Source organism: Geotrypetes seraphini, chromosome 1 (assembly GCF_902459505.1).
Source record: "Geotrypetes seraphini chromosome 1, aGeoSer1.1, whole genome shotgun sequence".
Lineage (NCBI taxonomy): Eukaryota > Metazoa > Chordata > Amphibia > Gymnophiona > Dermophiidae > Geotrypetes > Geotrypetes seraphini.
In genome coordinates, this window is record NC_047084.1 from 238282493 (window position 1) to 238301355 (window position 18863).

At 40.9% G+C, this 18863-nt stretch overlaps 1 protein-coding gene across 5 annotated transcripts in view; it reads left to right on the top strand.

Annotated features, from left to right (window-relative positions):
* CCDC149 (coiled-coil domain containing 149) overlaps positions 1-18529 on the top strand; it is a 120244-nt gene extending 101715 nt beyond the window's left edge. For 3 of the 5 annotated variants that reach the window (XM_033948369.1, XM_033948333.1, XM_033948359.1), the window contains exons 12-13: positions 13936-14013; positions 16543-18529. In XM_033948369.1, the coding sequence (XP_033804260.1) occupies positions 13936-14013; positions 16543-17174 (710 nt within the window). In that variant the 3' untranslated portion in view covers positions 17175-18529. The remainder of the gene's footprint in view (positions 1-13935; positions 14014-16542) is intronic. The other 2 variants (XM_033948343.1, XM_033948352.1) reach the window with 2 other exon arrangements.
* Positions 18530-18863: the final 334 nt, after the last annotated feature.

Sequence of the window (18863 nt, forward strand, 5' to 3'; positions counted from 1 at the left end):
TTTATTTGTTACAGAGCAGAACAGAACTGTATTGTTGGGGAAGTTTCCCCATTCCCTTCTTTCTGTTTTCTTTACTTATAGTGGGGATTGACAGCTTTGGTACAAACTGAAGTTGGTAGTATAACCTACTGGGGAAAGAGGCACAGTTGAATGCTGTATGACATTCTTACGCAATCAATTTGCGACCAGGAATACAGAACCTACTGTCCAAAATCCTTTGCCCTTGTACTACAAAGAAAATTTATCGAAGTGAGAACCTAATTTCCCCCATGTGTATTGTGCTATCATTGGGTTCTCAGGGATAATGCTGATGACTGCCAAGCTTGATAAAGGAGTTCTGGCTGCTTTCAGAGATCTTAAGCTGACAGGTCTTGGGATTGTTCCTAACTAAAACATGCACATTTTGAGTTGGTAGGTGCTGAGGGGGCAGGGGGACAAAGCCCACTTTGCACTCTAGCCCATCAAAAATGTATTTATTGGGATTTATTAACTGTCTTTATAAAATGAATCACCCAAGGTGATGTACAACAGGTACAGTTTAACATAAAACTTAACAATTTTGTTAACAGCATAACAATAGTAAAAGAGCCAAACCAAAGCACAATCAGTGAGTTAAAATTGGAAGCAGTAAATTGAAATCTAGTAATAGGACTAACATGGAATACCGTCGCTCCATAGGACGCACATTTTTTCCACAAAAAAGTGGGTGGAAAAAAGGGTGCATCATATGTAGCGAATTACCCCCTCCCCTCCCCATTATCTTACTTAGATCCTCCAGTGGTCCTGCCCTTCCCTCTGGCTGACTCCCGAACTAGCTAAGTCAGGCAGGGCCCCCCCTCCCGAACTCCCCCATACCTTATTTAAGTTGTCCGGCGGTCCTGCCCTCTGGCTGAGCTAAGCAGCATCAATTAAAAAAAAAAAAAAATCAAGCTTGACTTGACAGGACTTCTCTTTGGTATGGAGAAGAAACCAGGGTTCAAGCGCTGGAAGACTGTACAAACAACCTTGCAATCATCCACCTCAATATTCAGCCAGTGGCAGTCAAAATTTGTTTAAATGCTGATCATTTCCAGCTAAATTATGCCCCAAAATACCTGGAGATTCAGTAGGGTCTTTGTGGACAGAAGTGCAACTCCCTCATTCCTGCCCCAAAAGGCAGGCGTGAGCTTTTTGTGCGCTGCCTTGTCCTGCACTGCATGAAAAGTTCGCGCCTGCCTTTTGGGCCGATCTGACGCTGCTTAGCTCAGCTGGAGGAAAGAGCAGGACCGCAGGACCAATTAAAATAAGGTACATGGGGAGTTTGGAGGGGGGCCCCTGCCTGCCTGCCTGCCTGCTTGCCTCAGGGTAGAGGGCCCTGCTTGCCTCGGAGTGGGGGGCGCTGCCTGATTGCCTGTCACTAGGCCACTAGGCCGACCTGCCTGTCACTAGGCCTGCCTGCCTGTCTGCCACTAGGCCCGCCTGCCTGTCTGCCACTAAGCCACTGCATGCCCTGTGCTCTGTCCCGGCCTACCACTAGCCCACCAGAGGGGGGCAGGGTATAGAGCCTGGCAGGGAAGACGGACAGGGTGCAGAGCCTGGCAAGGAGTGTGGGGTTGAGTGCAGAGCCTGGCAGGGAGAATTTGGTTCAGAATGTTTCTTATTTTCCTCCTCTAAATCTAGGGTGCGTCTTATGGAGTGAAAAATATGGTAATACCTGAAATATACACGTTACATCACTATAGAATATCATATAACATAAGTATGATAAATGTCATACAATACAAATGAAACAAAAAATAGACAACATTGAAGAACATCTAAATAAATATGATAAATATGATTTCAGCATAATATCAATGAAACACTTAATAAGCACGTATTAGAACATTTTGAATAAATTGGCTGTCTGGCCATGCCACTGTTTATACTTGAGCTTTGAATTTAGAAGCTGTGTTGCACATCTCTAGAAAGGCCAAGTTAATTGTTATTAGTTGGAAGGAATTAGTTAGGAACAGGTAAGTTTCCTGAAATCTACTGAGGCACATCAGAGGCAACCAGCCACCCAGATTTTTCTCATCTCTTTCAGCTTAGTTTTAGTATTTCTCCTCCAGGCAACCATTAAGACCAGGTCCCACCCTGCCAAAGTGCTTTACCTCAGCAGTGCAATCAAAGGCTGCCAAGCAGGAGTTAAACTCTGTTTTTCCCTGCTGCAGTCAAATTTCACAGCTGGCACAAATCAGTCTTTCAAAGAGAATCTGGTTTTCTCTAATCATAATTTTGCTCTTAACTTAAAACTAAAGTAAAGGCACAGGGGACTCATTTTCAAAGCACTTAGACACACAAAGTGTGATAGTATTGAAGTGCTTTGAAAATGAGCCTCACATTGTTTTTAAGCCAGTATTAAACTGATGCACAACTTTATATGTTTAGATCCTTAGTTTTTTTCTTTTGAATGTTCTTCTAGTTTTCTATTATTTTTGGTTTTCTTCCTTATAGTTCTTTCTGAGCATTTTGTGAGTCTTGGATGTGTCGTGGCCATACTTCTGAAGTTTTCAGTAGCCACTTTCTTTTCTGTTGCATATGAGAGTCCTTCCTGATTTGATTGACAGATTGGTTATTAGTTGAAGCAGTTCAGCTATAGCCCCTTTCAGTTCCTTGATTACCCATGGATGGATACCATCCAGTCCAGGAGATTTAGCATTTTTAAGCCTACCAATCTACATGCATACCTCTTCTAGACTGACCATCATCCCAGTTAGTTTCTCGTCTTCGTTTCCTGCATATAGCCTGTCAGCTATACGCTGTTGTGTATATCCTCTTTGGTAAATACAGATGCAAAAAATGTGTTCAGTTTGTCGGCGAGGGCTTTGTCTTCCTTTAACACTTCCTTTATTCCATGGTCATCCAATGGCCCACCACTTCCTTTGCGGGTTGTTTCCCCTTAATATATCGAAAGAACGGCTTCCTTCCTAGCATCCAGAACTGGTCCTTCTGTTGTAGTTCCTGTTGCTCATGTTGTTTGTCTTTACATGGATCACCACCGCCATATCTTCCTCTTCCTGTCGATGCAGTTCACTATATCTTCTATCCTGGCTCCCGGTAGGCAGGTCACCAATCGATCCTGTCTTCCTCACACTATGTGGCTGTCGACTTGTCTGATGATGGAGTCCCACACAACGATTTCTATCCTCTCTCTCTTCTCTTGTGTCTCCTGCCGCAGATCCGTGAACTCTGTGCACTTCTATCTTCCCTCAACCTTGGTTTGCACCGGACTCGTCTTCCTGTGAGTTCCCTCCACTGTTTCCAGGTCTCTCTGCTGTGTCACCCATTTCATCCTTGTGGTTGTCCTCCAGGTGGTCCTCACTCACTGTAGATGTATCTTTGCAGTACCACTGTTGCTGATGATTTTCCACAGCCTTCCTGTATGCCTCCTCGATGAAGTTCTCTAACTCCTGGACTTCTTCCTCAATGTTTTCCTCTGTCTTGAAGTTTTCTGCCTCTCTGTCCTCCTCCTCCACTGCTCGAAGTGCTTCTAGTTCTAGTATTCTGCCTTCCAGGAGTCTGACTTGTTTCTTCAGGCCCTCCAGTTCCTTGCATCAAGTGCATATATAAGACCGCCTCCTAGAGGGGAGGTAGTCATACATATGGCAAACGGTGCAGAAAACTGGGTAGCTCAACATCCTGCTTCTGTCTGCTTCTTCATTTGCTGTCTGCTTGCCTGTCTGCTGTCTGAAGTGGCTTCTCCCTGTTTCCTTATGTAGTGTCCTTGGTATTACTTTGAGGTCCCTCACTTGATTTTAAACCTGCTACCTTTGCTTGCTTGTTGCTTGTGTCCCCTCTGTCTGCTGTGGTTGCTTTGCATCTCATTACTATATAACCCAAAACTTAAACTAATGTGTGCTATGATAATATAATACATTGGTGCTTTTTAATACATGAGGAAGAGCAAGTGACATGCATTAATGCCCCTTAATCTCTTGTTGAACATCAGCCATATAGGGTAGATTTTAAAAGGCTTAATAGTAATTTACGTGGATAAAAACAGGAGTTACACTGATTTATGTTGCTGACTTGGATTATATTGAGCAAACAATAAAAATGTTTCATATACAGACCTATTTTAGACAAGTCACAGAAGTAGGAATTGAGACGTGCAGGTCAATGCATCTTAAATTTCACCAGTATTTTAGAACAGAATGTGCCGAGGTAGAGCATGTTTTAAAATACAGGAGAAAATGACGTTCATGCACCCGGAGAAAAACCAAAAACATGGCTTTACAAAAATATTCCAACTGGGGAATTGAAGAAACTCAAAGTTGTAACAATTCCTTGAAAGGAGTCTTTATTTGTGTAAATCGATATGACCTTTGATTTATATGAATTGGTTTGACCCGACATGGTCCATGTTTTGACTCTTCTGAATCTACATTAGGGGTCCAAAGGTCAAGAATGTGTGGAGTCTGTAGATATGAATTTGAATGTGAATCAACGGCCTTGGGCCGTTACAAGTGCTTCCTACCCATAACATGTCCAGACCCAGTCCCCTTTCTCATTTGCACTCACTTGGGCTTGATACTTGCATGCCCTGGGTTTGTAAAAAGGAACTTAGACATTTATGCAAGATAAATATTTACATGCCAATTTATGCACATATCAAATGAGAATACAGCTTGTAAAATGAAAGCCATAACCTGAGAATGCAACATATACTAATACAAGAAACTCACTCTATTTAAAAGGACACATCATTTGGGCATTTGTATTACTCTACACATGTGGCTGAGGTGACTTTGACAAGAACAAAAGGCATAGTTTTTTCAAAACTGTTGAGTTTTCTTAAAAGGTCTGGGGCTGGGCAACTGAATCCAGGCTACTGCCATCCCGCAGGCACTAATCTTAAGCTTTCTACGCTCCCAACCACATCTGTATTCTGTAGGTGGTAATAAGAAAATGGGACCCTAACCTATTTAGTCTCTCCATAAAAAAGATATTTTATCCTTTATCATTCTTGTCACCTTTCCCTGAACTATTTTGCAGTATTAAACTTAGTTTTAATTAAAAACTCTAAAGAAAATATGTAGGTTAAATTTACTCAAGTACACTACCATGCTACAAGGTAGCAAATGTTACTGTACATTTTATTGTACTGCAAGTCCTATATGATGAATAGGATCTGTTTACTAAATGCACATTAAGAATTTTAGTGCACTTTAGTAAATCTGGCCCTGTGGAGTAATTTTATAAGGAGGCGACTAAATATAGGCAGCAAGTACACAGCATACATTGATATTCTAGTCATTTATTTGCATACTGTATATGAGCACACATTCACATAAATGAGAATCTGGCTACAAGCTTTTCTGGAAGTACGCAGCAGTCTTCATAGTAACATAGTAGATGACGGCAGATAAAGACCTGAATGGTCCATCCAGTCTGCCTAACATTCACCCTTATTATCAGTTCACCAATTCATGATGAAACCAACATTGAATGTGGTCTTGATTCTGGTCTTTGCCATTTCTGAGACCCAGACTGTAGAAGCCCTCCCGGCACTGTCCTTATGTTTCAACTACGGGAGTTGCTGTCAAAGCCCATCCCAGCCTTTCCGAATCTGTCTTGAAATATACGAGTCAGACTGTAGAGCTCTGCCTGGCATTGTCCTTGCGCTTCAACTACTGGAGTTGCTATCAAAACCCAGGGTGGATTTTGGAAGGCTCACATATTCATCATAGTTATAGGATATGGTCCTGAGTCCCTGTCTCTGTGGTTGACTACACTGCCCTCTAGGCTACTCCAGAAACTTGCTTGCTGCTTTACTAGGACTGGCCATAACATCTGAAGCTGTCATACAGGCAGGTATATAGTCTCTCATTCACATTTTTGCAAGATGGGAAGAGGTCATTGACCACTGGGGGAGAGTGTGGAGTCATGCCTCCAGTAGTCATCTAGTCAGTTTGAGCACCTTCTTGGCACTTGTTATTAAAGCAGGTCTTGCCCCAAATATATAAATTGTGCCCTGGACATATTCTAAAATGTTCCATTATTGTAGAAAAATGTCCAAATTATAAGCTTGCCTTGGTCCCACCCAAACCACACCTCCAACATGCCCCCTCGAGATTTAGATGCACTGCAGCCAAACAGCATAGAAGTCTTTCTACAAAATAGATTTCAAAAATAGTGATTTGGAAGGTTTGGCGAGAAAAATGTCCATCTGCCCCTTTATGCCCCTTTTTGGACATTTTTCTTTTCTCTTTTTTTAATGAGCCCTTTGATACATCTTTTTTTGAAAAAGAGTCCCTTGATACCCTGTTTGAGTTGGTAACTATTACCATCACTCCTGTCCTACTAGTCAGCATTAATTTCAAGATGAACAGAACTCAAAAGAAGCCAGGAAATTAGATGCAGATGAAATGTAACAACAACAACAACAAAAAAATATATATATATATATTTATACCACCTGCAATCCGTGAGAACAGTGCACATTGAGATAAAGTAGGTATTTATCTTTCTCTGGAGGCTTTACAATCTTGGTTTGTACTTGAGGTAATGGAGGGTTAAGTGACTTGCTCATGATCACAAGCAGAGTAGTGAGATTTGCTATTCTAACCATTAAGCTGCTCTTCCATTGTGTTTCTTTGATTTTTTTTTTTTTTTTTTTAATCTACCTGCTCTCACCATTCCTGGTGCAGTAGGTTCACTTGATTTTCTTTATACAAATGTAGATAAATCTCTGAATTAAAAAGCATGAATATCATGTGCAGCCATGACACTTATCGCTGTGACATTCAAGGGCAAATTCTATAAGAAGCGCCCAAAGGTTAGGCGCTGTTCAGCGCGATTCAAGTAAAATTGGGTACTGTTTAGTGAATCACGCTGAGCGGCACCTAATTTGGAGGCGCCCAATAAATAGGCCAGCTCTAGGCACAACTAAAAGTTAGGCGCCTCTATGAGCACTTAAGCACGCTTAAGAGCAGCAATTCTGCAACAAGGCGCCTAACACGTAGCCATGCCACACCTAACGGGCATAGCGCCTATTTTTTTTTTTTTAAGGCCACCTAAATTTTTAGAGGCACCTTATTGCAGATTCGTTCTTTCTTGATAGACGCCTGAGTTTCAATTATTGCTGATTAAAAAGCTTAATTGAGCTTATTAATCAATTTAGATAGGCGCCTCCGAAATAGGTACCTAACATTAGACGCTGGTTACAGAATTTGGGCCTCGGAGTTTAACATCTATGCCGAAGGGTCAGAAGCATGGGTCCTGCTTTTACCCTTAAAGCCACTGGCAATGAGTAGGGAAATTCTGTTTTACTTTGACTAAATGCAAAGCGTGTCAGCGTCTCTAAAACAAACAAGATAATAATTATCCTGAGTTCTAAAATGTACTTCTCTTGATTTTTCAGCTGTCTTATTTTTATCATTCCTTTAAAAAGATTTTCAGAATGAAACATTGCAACAGCCTTGGGCACACAATCACTTCTAATGTGAGCTGAGCGCAGCAGAGGCAGCAGCTGTTGCTGATGTGTGGTTCCGCAGATTAGTTGATTATCATTAAAGCAGCAATGCTAGTGGGTGGAAGGGTTGTATAATTCGGCTTGTAGTTAAAATCCTTACGATTTCCTTTTTCAGTTCTGTTCATTTCATGCCAGAGGACATATTTATTTTGAAATCTTCTTCTCACAGTCCTTGACGTTAATATCATAGCATTGCTGTTATTAACTGCCATTCTGACCTCATGCAGACATCACACTAATGCATTTAAACCAAAAATACCACAGAACGACTGAAGAATGAGTTCTGATACAGACTTTTAAAAACAGGGGGTGTGGCAATGTTAAAAGGCACTTCTTTTATTCTGAAAGAAATTGTAAAAATGTGAGAAATTAAAAAAAATGTAGGGGTCCTTTTATTAAGGCGTGCTAAATGCTAAGGCATCCATTATATTCTATGGGCACCTTAGCATTTAACGCACCTTAATAAAAGGACCCCATACTTGGGTGGGTAAACTCAATTGCTTTAAGGCAAGTGGGCAGTGTGGTTCCATGCCATACCCTGCTTGCTGTTCCTTGAGGCAGCAGGACCAGGAGTGATTCATAGGCAGCATTCAGAGCTCCAAGGGGCTGGGGAAATGAAGTCCCAGTTATCATGCAACAGTGACTCCTTATTAGCCCGGATGGGGGTGCATGCTACTAGAGCAAACTCTGCAGCCTCGGACCCCCAGTTAAATGGTGGTTACTGCACTTGATAGATAGGTGTGTGGAAACCCCATTTGGTTACAGATGATGCCATACCACAGCACAGGGGTACTCAACCTAGTCTCAGGATAGACCAACCATGCTAGTCTGATTTTTAAGATATTCACAATAAATATGCATGAGATAATGCATGCATTGCCTCATTGTATGCAATTTTATCTCATGCATATTCATTGTGGGTATCTTGAAAACCTGACTGGTTCCTCTTCAACTTTAAATTGAAAGCCCAAAAAAAGCAAGAGAATTGTCAAGTAACACTAAAAACAGTAATAAAAAAGAACCCTAAAATATTCTATGGTCTGTGTCCTGAAAATGGCAAGATGGTTTGAATAGGTTGGAGTGGGCTTTGACGGCAACTCAAGTATTTGGAGCCTAAAGAGAATGCCAGACGGACTTCTGTGGTCTACAAGGGGCCGCTGAAAATTTTTCAGCCCAACCAGCAAAGCTGAGGCAGTCTCCATTGAAGCTACTAAACACTTAGTCCAGTGATTTTCCACTTCTTTTGTTCTTTCGGAAAAATACGGAACAAAAAAAAGTGGAAAATCTTTGGACTAAGTGTTTAGCTTCAATGGAGACTGCCTCAGCTTTGCTGGTTGGGCTGAGAAATTTTCTGCGGCCCCTTGTATGTCCCAGAAATATTATGTAATGTTAATCAGGTTTTCTATTCTGCCTTTATCTATTCAGTTCAAGATTGGCTTAGTTACCTAGGAAGTTACAATGGACAGACTGACACAGACATTCAATAGGATTGCTAGTACAGGTAGATCAGTAAACTATTAATATAGTTAGGCATCCCTCCTGCCCATCTTAATGGGGGGGTCTGGAATTGTGGGTGGCTGAGGCAAGAGTAGCGCACATAATACACGCCTTTGACACATGCATATATGGCCCTCCTCCTGTATGATAAATGTTATTTCAATTTCATAGCAGACCTGTCAGTAACACACTTACCAGCACTTCTAGACCTGTCAGTAATTTTGGGTTGTTAGAAGTTGGTGCTACATTTTGTTCATCACTAACACTAAGCGATATTAGGGCATCAGTCAGAGTGCTCGTTTTAATATTAATGACCTCATTTTAATACTAATGACCTCATTATACTACATTTGCATACTAGAGTTGGAGATTGCAACGAACCCATGGAAAAGCCCACAGTTAGCCAGTATGTGCATCAGTGGGTAAATTACTTCGACGCTAAACCGGTTCAGACTGGTTTAGTGTCGATCATTCAAGCATGGCAAGTTTAGAGCATCCGGGCCATAGAAACATGATGGCAGATAAAGGTCAAAGACCCATCCATTCTGCCGACTATCCCCTCCACTGCTTATTCCTAGGATCTATTTTACTACTTAAGATCTTGCTAGGTACTTAAGACCTGGGTTGCCCACTGTTGGAAACAGAATATTGGGCTTGATGGACCTTTGGTCTGCACAGTATAGCAATTCTTGTGTTCTTATGTTCTTATCTGTTTAGAGCAGTACTCTTCTTCTTATGCGTCAATAATGTTTTATAATCTAGGATTTTCTGGTGCCACTTAGTCTTATTTTTCAGGGACTGGTGTTTATGCCAGTAGTGTTCAGCTTGTTGGCAAGCTCTTTTTAGGGACATAAGCACTGAGTCAAACCTAATGATCTTTGGATTCTTTTGCTGCATTTGAGTGGACCTAGTTTGTTTAGGGTTTGTTTATTGATCGTTTTCCAATGTTTGAGGAAGTCTTGGTCAGGGATCTGGTGGGATAATAATGGGTTATTTATTTCATTCCAGTATGATTCAAAAGTTATTTTGTTTCTATAATAAGAGGCTACCTGGGGAGCAGTGGTTGTTTGGTTGCTGAATTTTAGGAGTAAGTAGTCTGACCCCAAGGTACTTTGGATAGAGAATTAAATTCTAGGTAGCTTGTGCTTTTTGATGAAGTTGAGAGGTGAGTAGATCTAACAGGTGACCTTTTTCGTGTGTGGGTTGTTGAAATAGGGGTCTTGAGTTCTAGCTCATTTAAGAGGTTGAGGAATCTCAGGGATGGAGGTTGAGGTCTCCTACAATGAAAATGGAATCATTGTACTGTGGTTCTTGAGATGTTGTCTGAGAACTGTGGTTCAGTTTTAAGCCACTTTCCAAGAGGGATATAGAATAGTGTGCAGCAAATGAAGCTTTGGCAAGAGTTGCTGTTGGTAGTTCTAGTGAGGTGAGAGTTATAGATCCCATAATTTTGATGTGATAAGAGGATTTGTTCAGTATCTCCAGGCCGCCGCCCCTGCGACCAATTCCTGATAGGTGGGTGATTTTGTAGTTTAGTGGGCATAGAAGTTGTAATCTGGGGTCATCTTTCATTAGTATCCATATTTCAGTTAGAAATAGAAAGCTGGGTTGTAATTCATTGAGTGGATCTTTTATAGTTTCATTCTTGTTGACCACTGATTTCATGTTAATATATCCACATGGGACTGAGGAAAGTACGATTTCATTAGTGTAAATGGTTGGGATTTTTACTAGGTTGTCTGGGTTTGGTTTAGTGATGTGATTTTGGTGTGGTTTTTGGTGTCTGTGTGATGCAACCAGTGTTGGGATTACCCATTGCATGCAGTTGGCATAGTTTATCATAGGGTGACTCCATGATAAGGCTGTGTGTTCTGAGGGGATATACGGTCTGCTGTTTGAAGGGGTGGAGTAGGCTTTGGTTCATCTGCTGCTGATCAATAGGCAAAGAATTGTTATGCAATACCAACTCATTTTGGTTATTTCACTGTAGAAAATTTGATGGGTGTTGTAGATATATTAGTGTCTTATAGCAGGTAATTGTCTCCTGAGTTGGCTCATGTTCAGAGGTTAGTTCCTTATAAGTCTGTTTGTCTGGTTAATTGCTGTAATTGTGTCTGAGTGGGTGCTACAAGTGACATTGTAGTTCTAATGGAAATGACACTGGCTGGTTAGGGGTCACCCTAGGCAGTGCAGGAAGGAGCCTGCAGGTAGAATGTATGGTCTGTTATGTAGGGAAGGTGGATGTGCTGAAAAGGTTACTTTGAGTTAGTAGAATAGTTGTACTGTTGCAAATTGTAGGTTGGTCTCTATGTATAGGGAAAGAGAGAGTTTGTGATATTTAAGTGGGGTTATGGGTGGATTGGAAGTAGGAAACTCAATTACTAAAAATGTCCTTAGGAATGGCTTGAGGATTGAGATTAATGCTTAGTAGTATAAATGTAATGTGAGGCTAGGGATGGGTGGGAGGGCCTAGGCTGCAGCAGAGTTGTGTGTATCCTGAGCTGTGAAAAACTATCTTTGAAAGTCACTTTATGTTGGAGTGTAGAAAACAATTACCAGATAGAGACGTGTACATTAATCTATTAAGGTAGGAGATATTCCCTACAAAGACAATTTAATTATGAATTAATGAGTGTGACTATTAGGCAGACTGTATATAGACTGTTCAGATCTTTTTCTGCCGTTAAAAAAAAAAAACCTGGAAATAATCTTACCAAGAAACAGGTACCCCCATATACTCAATTAAGGCATTTAGGGCCGGGATTCTCAACAAAGTCCTTGGAACACACCAAGCCAGTCTGGCTTCAAGATATCCACAATAAATATGCATAAACCTAAAGCCTAAGCTTGGGGGTTTTTTCAGTTAGTTAATTAGCTGCCTATTGGATAACTCAAATTCTTTAAACCAGCTATTAAATATTTAATACAAACAAGTATTATCTGAATCAATTCAATTTTAATCTTATCTCCCACAGTTCATTTCATTACAGTACTTTTATAACGTACCAATACTTAATTTATTAATAAATATCAGAATAATTTAGTCAGTGAACCCTATCCCCATCATTCACACTTGCACATAAATATGCATGAGAGAAAGTTTGCATGCACTGTGTCCCTTCTTTACAAATATATCTCAAGAATATTCATTGTGGGTATCCTGAGAACCTGTTTGGTTTTGTGTGTCCTGAGGACTGTGTCATGTAGGGCTTGATTTGTTAAGGCTACTTCCTGTCATTCTGCCTCTCTGGGGATCTAGTTTTGTGAGCCAGTGTTATAAGAGATCCATTTACTGCTTGAAATCCTTGGCCTGTGTTTTGCCCCTCTCTAAAGCCTGTGATGTATGCAATATAAATCCATGTATAAGAGACCTGGCTTAGTTTGTTTTCTTCATAGCAGTGCTGTCCTACAATTCAGCTGAAGGGCATCTGGCTTAGTTCTGCTTGAGAAGTTATTTAAAAGATGTCAAGTTTATCTTTTCTTTTAATATCCCGTCAGGACTGTTTAAATGGCTGTTGGCTTATCTGAGGTATTCTGATGTACTTAACTCGCTTGGCATTGACCATCTAATATGCATGCAATATACTATGGTCTAGCTGAATAGTGGTTTAAAAAATAATAATTCTGATGTAAAATAATGTATCTTACCAGCACAAATAGGAAGGAATATTGGATTTTACTTGCACCACTTTCCAGTAGTGGCTCTGGGCAAGTTACATTCAGGCACAATAAGTACTTCCCTGACCCCAGAGGGCTTACTATCTATGCCTGTACCTGAGGCAGTAGAGGGTTAATGACTTGCCCAAAATCACAAGAGGTTGCAGTGGGATTGTGGAAATGAGCTTCCCAATTTTCAGCACAGCCTGTTAGGAAAAGACCACCCGATATTCCAGTAACCAGCATTGAATATCTGGGTTTTTCAATGCCAGCTAGTACATGGCTGGTTAAGACAATTTTCATGCCTCATATTCTGCCAATGTCACTATGCCTACATTATTCCTCCTCAGGTCTTCATTGGCTCCCTATCTATGCTGCATATTGCTCAAACTCCTCTTAATGACCTACAAGTGTATTTGCTCCACAGCTCCTCAGTATCTTTCCTCTCTCATTACATTTACATTACATTAAATTTAATGACTTCTATTCTGCCTTAACCTTGCAGTTCTAGGTGGATTGCAATAAGAGATAAACCGGTCATTTCCAGCGATGTCACAATTTTTAGTATAGAGCAGCATTAACACTGCCTGACATATTTCATGAATAACAAGGTTTTTATTTCCTTTTGGAAAGTTCTATAATGTGGGGTAAAGGGAGAGAGTGGAGGAATTCCTATTTGAGGGGAGCACAAGGGCTTCTGCAGGGAAGAGCTTCAGGCCACAGCACAGTTTCAGATGAAAATGCACTGGCCTCAGCCAAGACCAAAACAAGGCCAAATATGGATTTGGGGCTGGTTTCAGCACCAAAACTGATATTCATTTGGTTTCATTCAGCCTCTAACCTCCTACAATATCTCCTCCACTTCATCTCCAGCACAATAACCCTAACCTGTAGCTCAGGCTACATACAACTTAACTGCAGGCTAGGCCCTCCCACCCACTCACCCCTAGTTTTTCATAGCTCAGGCTACATATAACTCTGCTGAGGGAATTGTTTATATACCCTGTTGTGTAAAGAAAGAAGAGGGTATAATTTTGCATGCACTATCTTTTGGGGCTTTCAAGCTTATAGGATAGCATGCACTATAATTTTTGAAATGCTTTTTTTGGTAAGGCATGACTCCGAACCAGTGAGGAAGCACATGCTTGCATCGTTCATTTTAAGCATTTCAGAGCCTTTTCCATTAGGAGCAACCTAAGGAGAAAGAATGAAAAAGTGTTTGGCTTTACTCGATCTGTGAGTGAAACATCTGTTGTGATTGCGTTTCCCGCTTTCTTTTGTTGCAGGAGGAAGGGACACCATAACACTACATGATCTCACACCAGTGGAACCTCAGCTGAGGGCACAGGCACAAGTACATGAAGGTGAGCAGCTGGGCTGCAGGTGAACTTGAGCCCAAATCTTTCTTCTTTCAATTTAATGTCTGATGTATAAAGAAGAAAAATGTTGTTTTCCTTTTGTCCCTAGGGGTATAGTCTTAATTTTCAGCGCAGCCTGTGAGGAACAGGAAAACAGGGAGAAGCCTTTTGGAATCCATAACATTTTCCCCTCTCTCTTTAACCCTGTTGGCACCAGTCTCTTCTGCTGCCAAACTCTGCAGTTTGCTTTTCCTTCCTCTCTATGGAATTTGTTGTCTAGCAAAACACTTATGGATAGGAAATCATTTCATGCTTCATCTTCAGTTTATGCATATTTCTGCTGCCCTTTTCAAAGTTTCTTTTGAAGACTGCTGTCATGTTTATTGCTCTGTTCAGTACCTCTGTGTTTCCCATAAAGAGCTTCCAGTAAATAATAAGTAAGATTATTAACTATTTCCAACCCCTCTGTGCTTATGTGTGTGTATCCATCTTGTCCCTTTGTGTGTGTCTGTCAGTCAGGGAGGGAAGAGATCTGTTACTTTGGAAAGAATAAAAACAAAATAATTTGTCAGTAGACTTAGGAGCCCTTACTTAATACGGGTTTAGTCCACCAGAAAAAGGCTTTACTGTAGGATGGGATAAAGTGTGTTATGGTAATTTTCCTGTCTGTGCATGCTATTTTTTTTTTTTTTTGAGGGGGTGTGGAAGCATTAGTTGCGTGCTCACAACACCATGAATTAACTGTTTGGCACAGAGTTAACATGGGAAATAGGAGGCAGTAAGTGCTCTACTAGTGCAATGTGTCTTGTGGTCTTGATACAATACGGTTCTGTATCTCAACTTGCAAGTTGCTTGCAGAAAACTGTCAATCATATTTTCAACTCCATCTCCTTCCCAGGGAGCTGCTCCTGCCCCCTCAGTTTGTTTTCTGCAAGCAAGATGCTCAGAAGTGCTTTTGATCAGTTCTGCTGTTTTATTATTTTCTGATATTTCTCTCTGTTTGTTTGGAGGCTCAATGCCCAGAGGTTCCCATGCCTCTGCCTGGGAAAAGACACAGACCCGCACAGCGGAGGTCTGCTGCTAGCAGAATCAGCCCTCAGGGACACCTAGCTAGTCAACCTGCTTTTTATATTTTTTGAGCTCGGGGACTATCCTCTGCATAGCTGCTCACAACCCTGATTTACTCTGGAGCTTGAGCGCAGACAGTTTAGCTCTTTCATGACTTGGCCAGGACTAACGGTGGGTTAGCTTCATGGTCCTTCTCCTTTTTGCGGCATGGTTTTTCAGGGATTGAGGCTTAGTTCAACCCTGGTTTGATTAGCAGCCAGAAGACCAGGTTCATCTAGTGAATCTGTGAGGCAGGTTTCTTCTCCATTGATTCCACCTGAATCCTGTGCTGAAGCAGGCAGGCACCACATGGCACAGTGAGTAAGGCTATTGTAGCCTAAGGGGAAAATCCGGGGGGGGTTCCCCGAAAGTTGAATTTAAAGGTTTCTGACCAGAGGGCCTAGGTTCCTTACCCCATGGGCCATTTTTGGTGCAATTTTTCTGGTGGCAGCCATCTTGGATTTTAAACAGTCTTTTTTTTCTGTAGCCTCCATCTGCTTCAAATCCCCTTGATTTTGCTTAAAATTGACAGGGATGGACTCCTCAGGCCTTTTTACCCTTATATCATGCCAGGTTTGCTCTGGATGGTCGGCCAAGGAACGTCCATGTCCCATGTGTGACAGAGCACATAGGGGAGGGGCAGGAGCCATGGGCTCGGCCTCGGCCTCCTGAGTTCTCCGGGACTGGGGATCCGCAAGAGGTGCATTCCCAGAGGAAGAGGCCCTCTTCAGAACCCTCCAAAAATGTATTGGTCAATTGAAATTGCATGGGCGCTACAGAGCAACAATTACTAAACAGGTTTAAGGAATTTAGCACAGTAAGGATTCTCACAAACAATTAATAATGAATATAACATATTTAGCAACCTAGCCCAATCCCTATACTTACAAGAACTTTGTTTAGCCATTTGAATATGCATGAACCAAGTCTACAAAGTGTGCAAATTTTTGCCTTATATATTCACTTTCACCATCTTCAGAACAGAGAAAGACTATAGAGCTATGACTTTAGACTTTTCAGGGGAAATTTTAGAAATGGTGCCTAAGTTAATTGATAAATGCCATTTAAAAAGGCAAAAAACCCAGCAAAGTTAAAGCGCTTACCAGTGCCTAAATACACGGCACTTAACATTACTGTAAAGCACCTAAGTAGGCGCGATTCATGACAAAGAGAGGCGCCGGAAATGTAGGCCTGGAAATCCCTGGCCTACATTTCCGATGCCTATCAATCCCAAAGGTGCGATTCACTATATGGTGTCATTGCATGATTTGACACGTGATCAGCAGCCTCTAATATCGGCGCTGTACAGAGAATCCAGGCCTTTGTGTCTTTTAAGTTACATCTTATATCTTGTGTTTTAGCTTGGAAACTTCTCTGTGCTATCAAATATAACAAGGATACATCTTCACTTATTTATTTCTATCCCAGCAGAACAGAAGAGAGAGAAAGTTGAACATTGCACTTCTTTAGCAGAAATCCAAGCCACAGAAGAACATGCCAGCCTTGCTTTAGACTTCCAAATAAATCACAGTAGTGCCGAGCACATGCATGTCCATCCCTTGCTGCCCCAGATAACCTCTGCAGATGAAGAAATAGACAGGCGCGGAAGTGAAATAATCCAGCTGACGGAAGAACTAGCAGCTGCTGAGCTAGGTAGCAACAGCCTGGGAAGCCCCACGGAAGGGCAGAGCACAGCAGAATTTAATCCACAACTCAGTACCTCATCAGAGGGAGACTTCCTTTTACCCAGCCCTGAGCCCTCTAACTCTGTAGATCCATCACCTATGGTGAGTCAACAAGAAACTGACATATGTGCCTTGAAAGGCACAGAGGAAGTAGCAGAAACTGGGCTGACTGGAAGCTCCAAGAAATTAAATATCAAGGAAGGTGGAAGATGCGAGGAGGATATTGAAAACCTACCACCACCACCAGCAAGTAGCCAGGAACTGAGTATTACAGCAGAGCACAGACATAACTCTATGGATATCGCCTCTAAATTAATCTCTGATAAACAATCTCTTCCTAGTAAAAACTGTGAACATATTGATGACGTTGCTTGATTTTATTAGATAATATTAATAGTGCATTTTTTAAAAATCAAGTCCTGGATGATGTGGCTTTAACTGTGGACCAGGGAACAATCTGCCTCCTTCTCCCTTGCCTCATTGTTCTGCTATCAGTTGTTTTCATTTGAAACATGTTTACACAATGATATGGAGATAGGAAAACCAAGACACCCCCCCCAAGCTCAGTTGCTTGTACCATGGTTAATTACACCATAACTGTATTGTTTTTTCCCTTTCATGCTAAACTGTGACCAAGGAAGGAGATTCTGATCCTGGCTGCAGCATGACTTGTTATCATGCTTTCTACCGATTTTTCTTCTGCCATAAGGAGGTAGGAAGCATCGATCGGGCTCCAACACACATTGGCACTCCATAGGGGTAGTCCTATAAACTCTGCGCCTATTCTATGATTTTATAGAATACTAGCATAACCATGTGGGTATGCACTTAGGCTCAAGTGGTTACACCGAATATAGAGATGACATAAGTTTATGCATCTAAATGCCAACATTACGCATGTAAGTGTGAGTTCTGCCTTTGTGTAAACCTTCCTGTAAAATATGCTTATTTATAGGATAAAAACATAGGGGGATTTTGGCATTTATGTGTGTGCACAGATGCCAGTACTCTATTTATGCACATAAATCAATATGTAAAAAAAAGAGCCCATTTTATAGAATTATCCCATTCTAGTTTGTAAAATGCAATTTTTCTATGTAAATCCCATGTCATACTTAGTAGAACAGAATTATTAGCCAAAGAAATCAAGCCAAATTTTTGTTGTTTATCTTTATTGTTTAGTCTCTTACTGTTGAAATTGCTCAGAATATTGTCATAATGCAGAATAAAATGAGTTCAACATGTAGAAGTGGTTTCTATTGGCTGTAGTGATGACTCGTAGCTAATTCATATTTGTCAAAAGTTACAGCAGTCAACTGCTCTTCGGTTAGCCACAACCATTCTCACTTTGTCCTTTTCTGGCAGTGCTTCCTTCCCAGAACACTCTTGGGTACTGTCACATCTGAGAACGAGAGCTGCAGGAGGAAAAAAAAATGCAGAGCTACTAGTTTATAGTTTATAGTTTATTCAATTTTTGATTAAACGCTTTTTCGTTTCTTCAAAGCGTTGTACAGAATAAAAATAACTTTACAGATAAAAAATAAAACATTTAATACAAACTTTTAAGATCGACATGACTGACGTATTAGATAATTATAGACAGGCATACAATAGACACGATTGGTAAAGGGGGTAAGAAATACAATTGATAAAATAAAAATAAGAAACATTTAAGGTAAACACAAAAGGAATTGGGGGGAAGGGTGGAAATTAAAAACTAGTATTAGTGATTTGATGTCTGAAATGTGCCTCTTTATTTTATTTTATTTATTTTTATTTTTATTTTTATTTTTTTTTTTGTATTGTACAAACCAAATCATGCAAAAATAAAAATGGGAGCAAAACAAATGGGGGCACAGTTCTATTAACCTGTATGCCCATTTGACTTTAAAACAAAAAGAAGACGTGCAAGGTTGTGCTGAGTGTACAAGCTAGGACTTCAGAAGAACGGGATTTGGGAGTAATCATCAGTGCAGACATGAAGGCGGCCAAACAAGTGGAGAAGGCCTCATCCAAGGCAAGGCAAATGATGGGATGTATCAAGAGAAGCTTCGTCAGCCGCAA